This window comes from Phyllobates terribilis, unplaced genomic scaffold (genome assembly GCF_046119375.1).
Source record: "Phyllobates terribilis strain yellow unplaced genomic scaffold, ASM4611937v1 Scaffold_4__5_contigs__length_816908805, whole genome shotgun sequence".
Classification (NCBI taxonomy): Eukaryota; Metazoa; Chordata; class Amphibia; order Anura; family Dendrobatidae; genus Phyllobates; species Phyllobates terribilis.
In genome coordinates this window covers 471,173,588-471,183,235 of record NW_027362764.1, presented here as the reverse complement: position 1 = coordinate 471,183,235, position 9,648 = coordinate 471,173,588, and the positions used below count along the sequence as shown (strand labels likewise).

General features: G+C 37.4%; 1 protein-coding gene across 1 annotated transcript; it reads left to right on the top strand.

Moving 5' to 3' along the window:
• The first annotated feature begins 1,116 nt into the window (after nt 1–1,116).
• On the top strand, nt 1,117–8,320 carry FOXF2 (forkhead box F2). Its single transcript, XM_073678691.1, has 2 exons — nt 1,117–2,718; nt 7,000–8,320. The coding sequence occupies exons 1-2, from the start codon at nt 1,755–1,757 to the stop codon at nt 7,164–7,166; spliced, it is 1,131 nt and encodes a 376-aa protein (XP_073534792.1). The 5' UTR covers nt 1,117–1,754; the 3' UTR covers nt 7,167–8,320.
• Nucleotides 8,321–9,648: the final 1,328 nt, after the last annotated feature.

The window sequence follows — 9,648 nt, the reverse complement described above, 5'->3', positions numbered from 1 at the left end:
CCAGAGCATACATACAAGATGAATTATCAGAGAAAAGAGCTCTTCCTACTTTCTAACATGTTTTGTTACAATGCTAATGTAGAAGCAGTAGATATACCCAGGCTCAGACTGTCCCACAGGAGAACAGTTAAAGCCTCTAAGAGGCTCCTGTGCAGGATTCAGCGCCCTACAACCTATATGAGCAGATGCACAGGACACTCCATACACTATAGACAAAGTGTACAGCATCACATGATTTTTATACCAACCTACTATTATTTCATAGATGCATAGGCTGAGATGACATAAAGAGCATTAGTGTCTTCCATCATTGGTCCCCTTCTCAACATGGGTGCAGGGGCCCCTTACCTACTAATCATCTTTCATGCCACAAAGTAACTTAAAATGAGAGTTCAAATGCAGCAACCACTATTAAGTGTCCGAAAACCAAACTGACCTGAATTTTTACCACAAAACCCCATAGTTTTAAAATTGATCATTAACTAACTGGCCCTCAGGTGAATACATTCAAAAGTAAGGTGAAAGTATCAGCAGGAACTTTATGAACAAGGGTCAAGTCTCAACACCATTTATACAGTCCGATACTGTAGTACTATAAAGCAGGGGAAGCTTTAGAGAAAAACAAAACAATCATTTGCCTTTCAGGAGCCTAGGAAAGCTTTATGTTGATCACCATTGCTTTCTTATCAGTGACCAGTCAGTTTTCCAGAACTCTTGTATGGTATAACAACATGTAATTGCAGAAACTCAGACTCCTAAATAAATCCCTTCCATTCAGAAGTGTAGGAAAGCTGAGTGACAACTGTCGTTGCTGTAATGGCAGTCATATTGGTTATCAGACAGCTTTCCCAGAATCAGTAACACCAAGGAAGCAACATTTTTAGAAACGAATTTGGGTTGAAATAGAGTAAAGGAATGCAGTGTTGTGCTTGGGTCTTGGTGATGGGTCTGGGACAGGTCACTGTTGGACAGACAGATGCCTACAGATATACCCAGGTACAAGGTGGGTGGAGAGGGCAGTCTGGCACTGGAATCATCAATTGCAGCCAGAAGGGCTAAATTAAGAGAAGCTGCATATTGTGGGGGCTGCTGGCTGGGAGGACGATCTCTGCAGTTCTGCACTGAGTCCTGCTGTTCACATCTAACTGACTGAGCACCACACAAGTCGCAGGCCAGCACTGGCAGTCCGTACAGCAGTGGTCAGGGATCTCCTCCACCTTCCCCACCAGCCAACTTGACTGTTGTGCTGCTCAGAGTCGGGGAGCCGCCTGGTGTCAGTCCATGGTGCCGGCGCTGCTGGGCTAGTGCAGGGAAGTTACATGCAGTGCAGGCATTGGGTGAGTGAATCCCCACCCCACCAGCACTTATCTGTCCCTCCGAGTCTCTCCCTCTGCTGCTCACTACTTTCTTGCTCTCATTTCCACTGCTTTTGCCTTTTGGGCGCATGCGGACTACAAACTTTAGCAAATCAGAAGAAAAATCTCAGTAGTTTTTTTTCTGCAGGACACTCCGGATGGCAGGAAAAAACACCCATTTTTTATGGACTGTCCATGAATCTACGGATGGTAGGCGACCCAGCTCTGGATGTGAGCGCTGCTTCCTCTAGTACCACTCATCTCCAGCCTTGGACTTGATCTCTCCAGAGGATTTCATGTCCTCTGCTGTCTGCAGGAGGTCACTAGGTCATTGAGTCCTTGGATACTACCTACCAGTGTGACAGTATACTGTTAGTGTCTGTGAGAGTACCATCTGTGATGACCACGGAGAACCACAGTCAGCACTTGGATCCTTCAGCTCCCCTCACATCCAGCCCCACCACAGGGGCTCTGATAAGCCAGCAGACCACGGCCATGGACACCTCCTCCTCTTCTTCATCATCTTCCAAGAACAAGAAGCCAAACTCGGGGCTGAGACGTCCAGAGAAGCCTCCTTATTCTTATATCGCCCTTATTGTCATGGCCATCCAGAGCTCTCCCACCAAAAGACTGACCCTTAGTGAGATCTACCAGTTCTTACAAGCCAGGTTTCCCTTCTTCAGAGGATCTTATCAAGGATGGAAAAACTCTGTGCGCCACAACCTCTCTCTGAATGAGTGTTTCATCAAGCTGCCCAAAGGGCTAGGAAGGCCAGGCAAAGGCCATTACTGGACCATTGACCCGGCCAGCGAGTTTATGTTTGAAGAAGGATCTTTTAGAAGAAGACCCAGAGGTTTCAGAAGAAAATGCCAAGCTTTGAAACCCATGTATCGGATGATGAATGGCATAGGTTTTAGTACTTCTATCCTACCCCAAGGATTTGATTTCCAACCCCCACCTGCTTCTTTGACTTGTCACAGTAATGGCTACAACTTAGATATGATGACAAACACTATGGCAGGAGGATACGATGGCTTGAGTGGAGGTCACCACGTCCCCCATATGTCCCCTAATCCTGGTTCTACATATATGGCCAGCTGCCCTGTCTCCTCTAGTGGTGACTATGGACCTGACAGCAGCAGCAGTCCTGTCCCTTCTTCTCCAGCTATGGCCAGTGCTATGGAATGTCATTCTCCCTACACAACTCCTACAGCTCACTGGACATCATCAGGTCCTTCTCCCTACTTGAAGCAGCAAGCCATGCCACCTACTAATGCAGCATCTGCAGGGATACACTCAGGCATGTCATCCTACACCTTGGAACAAACATACCTCCATCAAAACACCCGGGAGGACCTCCCAGGTAATTGTAATTTAAAATATTATTATTATTCTATAATTAATAACATTATTTCAGTTTTGCCCCATAAAAGAATTCTGATTTCAGTATTCATTTGCAAGCGTCACATTTTAATTGTACCAAAGCTGCTGTACTAAAAATACTACATGACATGGGTAAAAGTAACACATTGTTTCAAAATATTCGTGTTTAAGGAATCTGCCGTAGTGCCTGTACTAGGTGGTGACTTTTTGATTCTTTCTTCTTAATTCAATTAAGTGTCAGATCATTGCTAAATTACATCTAAATGGCAGTGTATTCATTAAATCAGTAAATGGATCCACAAGTGAAAAGAGTAGCGGATGGGTGAATGACTGTGCTCTCAGGTCATGTATAAATCATGCAAATGGGGCTCCTGGGATAACACGTTACACACATTCATCAGCACTAATATGTAGTCCTAATGCAGGACTCTATATACATATAAAATCCGAATGTAATCTATCTATCCGATCTATGTATTATCTTAATGAATGGCTATATATCTACTGGACTATATATTTCTGCTGAAATATATAATTGACATATCTCCCCATATGTATAAACATGTATGCAGATTAATTCTGAATATATATCTATTTACATATTTATATATCTGTATATATATATATATATATATATATATATATATATATATATATATATATATATATATATTGCATGGTTATATACAGATATATAAATAGGTATATATTCAGAACTAATCTGCATACACGTTTATACATATGGGGAGATATGTTCCTTGAACGATGGATGCATAAATACATTTATCTCAACATAGCATATATGATCTATCTATCAATCATCTATCTATCCATCCATCCATCCAGCCATGCAGCTGGCTATAAAAATACAAAGAAGAGATGTCCAGCAGCAGAACATGGTGGATTTGTACAGGGAAATGTGCACATAGACCTTATAAATGCGGGTGGCAGAGGTTAACTAAACAAAGACAGTCTAGGCTGGACCACACCGGAGAGGATTTGAGCCTGACTTAACCCACATGAGAGTGGCCTCTTGTCCAATTTTATGGGAATTTCAACAAGTAACAACTGCAAAAAAAAAGTCTCAGTACATTTTTAATACCCCCCTTCCTTAAACTGCCAATCATCTTAGAAAGCCGGGAGAACCTGCTTATCTCTATAGACATCCCTTATGGGAGGTTATTGATATAATCCCGGATAATGTACAAGTTGCATGAGCTGTAAATCTATGATTTGATTTTACAGTAATTAGCATAATGTATAGCTTGTCTCCAGCTACAACTATACAATCAAAGTAACCATTATCATGGCCTGAATTGTATAATAGAGATTAACTAGTGACTGGCTTGCAACCAAATATCTGGGTATTACTATGTGCTGATATAAATTGATTATAGGTGATATACTGTATAATATGTGAAATGTGTATGAGTGTACATGTACATATATATATAATATACATATATACATGTATATTGTGATAGATGTATATATATATGTATATATTTATATATGTGTGAATTATATATAAATGTATCTACATACATATATATGTGTGTAGACACATTTATATATACATATATATATAGACGCACATAATATATATAGATATATAGATACATTTATCACGTTACATTATACATTATATAATACATATTGTATTTCTGCTTGCTAATCATATCAGTGTCTCCTGCATATTAGGGATATGTACAGATTTGTTTCTTTAGCTTTGTATAACTAACCCCTGTAAGACAATGTTGAGATTCCCTGTTGTATCCACACTACATCTGTCTACATGCCACTAGAGACATAAAGAGGAAAACAACTGTGTTCTTGGGTCACCAGAATAGATGGAAAACTGCAGACTGGAATCACAAGTTAGGTTTCTGAAAAGATTTGTGATTCTTTTTTTCTTTCTTTCTTTCTTTCTTTCTTTCTTTCTTTCTTTTTTTCTTTCTTTCTTTCTTTCTTTCTTTCTTTCTTTCTTTCTTTCTTTCTTTCTTCCTTCCTTTCTTTCTTTCTTTCTTTCTTATTTATTTTTTTTGCAAGCCTGGGAATGCAATACAAAGGAAGGAAATGTATAAAGGAAGGACCAATACAACACCTTTCTTTTACATCCACTGCTGGTTTAGAAAAAAAAATATATGTGTTAAAAACTGCATCAAAACGAAATCTGCAACATCTGGCAACTAATATTAAAATACTATTTGCATTTTTGCCCTGTGATTTGTTTCTTTCATTTACAATTGAACAAATAATCACATTTCAGAGGATAGTAAAAATAAAAATCTGCGTTTTATATTTTTTTTTTTTTTTTTTTTATAGCTGAAGTTTACAGTCCATTAACATATCGGTCCCATACACTGAAGAATAAGACCCTTTATTTGTAAAATTAGTATTTCAGAATTATTGAGACTTGTAATGGTTATCAGTGACCTTTGTGTATTATAATAGATTTATTACAGTAAAGTTACTTAAAGGGCCAGTACTTCGGTCTATTAAATGCTATATAGCTTTAACAAATAACGGTCCTTGATGTTGGGTCAGATAAGAATCCTGCCAGGACCCCTCATTCTGTATCTCGCCAATCTGATGTTTTCACTTCATTAGCACAAAGCCATTTCTAACTCCAATTAGGAAGCCGAGCAGCTCGTTAAAGTCAGCTCCCCGTTTACATTCACCTGGAGGACAGGCAAGTGGCCGAGTATTAAATATTAATCACATAATGAGGTGTCTGCAGCGGGTTAATGAGCCCGGGGTATGTGAACCCCACTTTACTGCCGCATTCCTCCCTACATCTACATAAAATCTAATGGTTTGAGCCTTGCACTTTCATGTTGTATTACATCCAATATCAGGGCGGATTGGAACCACAGCGCCTGCTTTATTGAGGTTTGGAAATACATATTTTCTCACGTTGTTAATCCATGGAAACTGATTAAATCCGGCTCATAACTAGGGAATGTGGAAACACTGGTGTGTTATAGAGAAGGATGAGTGGCTCTTGGCGATGCCAGGGAATAGAGGAAGAATAGTACAGTTATATATATATATATATATATATATATATATATATATATATATACTGTATATAAAATAGTTTACTGAACTGAAATTAGCACAGCGTTATACAAAGTCACACACATACATACACTTATACACATATGAAAATATCTGAATTGTACTTATGTAGATATTTATTACCCACATAGACAAACATGTAGACCACGGCCCCACTATCAGTATTTGGTCAGTATTCAGTCCGTATTTTTTCTCAGGAGTGGGAGCCAAAACCAGGATTGGGTGATAAATGCAGAATTGGTGACTTGTTTCTATTCTACCTTTTCTCTGATTGTTCCTCACCTGGTTTTAGCTCCCACTCCTGAGAAAAAATACTGACCAAATACTGATAGTGGGGCCATAGCCTTATATGTATATACTGTGTCTATCTATCTATCTATCTATCTATCTATCTATCTATCTATCTATCTATCTATCTATCTATCTCCTATCTATCTCTCTCTATCTATCTATCTATCTATCTATCTATCTATCTATCCATATATGTGTACGTGTATACATGCATTTGAGCCATTAATAGGTATCATACACTGAGGACTCTTAATTCTGATAATTTTTCTATTGCTATATGCTAGTTAGCATGGTGTTAAGATATATTTTTCATGTGCGCATATACATTTATGTATATATATGCATATATATATACATGAATTTGAGCCATCCATAGGTACTGAGAGCTCTCAATTTTGATCATCTTTCTATATGCTGGCTAACACAGTGCAAAGATGTATTTCATCAGTATATATATATATACATACAGGGAAATATATCTTTGCGTGGACATATATATATACTCCCATATATTTGTAATTATCTATATGTGTGTGTATATATTAAGGTATCCTATATATAAATGGCTTTATTTATATATATGTATATATATATATATATATATGTGTGTATGAATATATATATATATATGTATATATTTATACACACACATATAAATAGCTACAGATATACTTACATATATATATGTAGAATATTTATTTGTATTGTGATTGTCTTAGCCAGCATACAGAAGAATGATCAAGATTAATAGCCCTCAGCAGATGATACATATGAATATATATATATATCTTGTTGTATCTTGCCATTTCGTTGTTCTATCAATTGTTCTGACAGAATATTATCTACCTGTTGGTCGTTTATAGCATATTAATGTGGGTTTGTGTTGCAGTGGGATTGCCTCGTTACCAGCACCACTCCTCCCCAGTGTGCGACAGAAAGGATTTTGTCCTCAATTTTAACGGGATTTCTTCTTTCCATCCGTCTGCCAGTAGTTCTTATTATCATCACCATCATCATCAAAGTGTCTGCCAGGATATAAAGCCCTGCGTCATGTAGAGGACCGGACAGGACATAGGCACCGGGGCTAGGATCATTATAATGTACTGTTTTATATGCATTGCCGCAATGTGTGTATAGTGCCCCAGCTGGACCTGGTTCATAGGCTGCACTATACTCAGAGCTCCCAGTGCTGCAGCTCAAGTTCCATCATGTGTCTACTGCCCTGCCTGACCAGGGTCATGTTCAGTTCTTTACTGCACCGTGGGCAGGTGGATCTGTATCTCGTGTCGGCTGCCTAAAGTCTAGTACAGTTTTTATCTTTCCAAACCCCACGGACTTGGACATTTATTGAGGCACTTAACTGCATCATTGTCCTCCAAACACAGGTAATAATAGAGTTTCAGATGTTTACACTATTGTGTTCAGGAGATTATTTCCTATCCAGACACACAAGGATTTTTCCAAATATTTTATTGTTCCTCAAATGCACTTATAAAATAAGTAATAAATGAACACATCGATGAGTTATCCAATAACTACCGTTTAATTTATTACATAGGACCCGTTTTCTTTTTATTTGCCACAATAAGGAATGTGATATGCCATGAAGAGTCAATTTTAGTACACAGTATGGGTATAATCCATATTGTTGTACCTGTAAAGAAGCAAATCAGTTCATAATCCAAGATTACTGTTACAAAATACATTCCGATAGAAAAGAAAGACTGAATGTTAATAGGTTGGAAATAAACATCAAATATTTGGGTCGTTGTGTAACGAAATGTTTTTTAGTTTATCCTTGTAAATATTTTCCATGTGAGTGAACCATGAATCATAGCTGATGTCATAAAATGATTATATGTAATAATATTCTCCACAAGGTGGAAATAATTCTATGATTCTAAACACAAGAGAAGACATAAACTCGGTGTAATTGCCGCACCGATAATTGCCGCACCCGACAATTATTCCACCTCGATATCAATGAATTCCGAAGAAATGTAAATACTAGGAAATAAATAATTTAGTATTGAAAGGAAAAAACAAAAAAAAAATGTTATTGTGTCTTACATTGAAATGCTAGCAGAATCTGTATACTCATCACACTATGCTTTGTATGGGAAGATTATATTTGCACTTATGTAGTCGTGAAATATTGTTTTAGTATTCAGATGTACATTTTTTTCCAATAAAATGTGTATAAACGTCAATGCAGGTGCGGTCTGAATATTGATAGAACTACAATTTGCACCATTGTACAGTACAGAGGATACATGTCATGATCTAGAATAGTAATGGTACCTAAGCCTAAAATACAGGTCAGTACTGGCCTCACAGTCATCCTCCTCTCCCTGGTGGCTCGCAGATTAATGATGCTGCAGTGCATATTGCCGTCTATATTTATTTTTTGAAGCCCTATTTACATTGAACCAATATAAACTGCGAATTGCCAGAAGTCTGCTGTTTCCTGTCGTGTTCCAGGATCCTATTAATAAAGGTTGATAGTAAATACAGGAGACTCCTGCAAAGTGCTGATGTCTCTCAGACTGGCTGCAGCTGCACTGCTGAGCTGACATGTGACTGTCACAGTACAGACTATGGACCTCACAGCAGATGAAACTCTATCCACTAATGTCTATATCCAGAGAACAGCCGGAGAAACTATGCAAGAAATACTCAGTTGGTGCAATTATAATCTATCTATCTACAAATAAAAAAGCAGACGGCACTCAAAAATGGGAAACTATCAAATGTCCACCCAAACTTTTAATAAGCCATATGTGCAACAGGCAAGTTTGAAGCTTGAGAAAGGCTTTATGTTGCCGAAACGTTGCCCGTTGCACATATGGCATATTAGTTTGGGTGGACATTTGAGAGTTTCCTATTTTTGAGTGCCGCCCTGCTTTTTTTATTCTTATATTATTTGGTTTGGGGGTTTCAACCAGTTTACTCTGAAGCTAATATCTATCTATCTATGTATCTATCTATGTATCTATCTATCTATCTATCTATCTATCTATCTTTCTATCTAAAGATATATATATAAACATATGTATATTCCTTCTTTTTTTTCTTTTTAAAAGGCCATTTCTGCAATAGCAATGTGTAAAAATGAGTGCACTTTCAACATTATTTATGAATCAAGAAACAAAGTATTATGGCATTTATATTACTTACTAAGTGCTTATTCATGCAGCTAACATTACTATACAAAAGTCTGGACAGATATATTTATTCAAAATGTAAAGATTCTATATGGTATACGTGTATACTGAACGAGAAATCACCAAACACCCTAGAGCTATAAAAGTTTTTAGGCTGGAATAACAAAAGCAGGTTTTTTTTTGTAGTTTTTGATGAAGTTTTTTTTGAGCCAATGTCACAACTGTATCCAATAAGAAAAAAATATGGTAAAGGAAAAACTAATACTTTTCATCTCCTTTGTACACATTCCTGTGTTTGGCACCAAAAACTGCATACAATTTGGAGATATAAAAAGTACTTTTAAGACCTCCTTCACTTTTGGTATTGTTTTTTG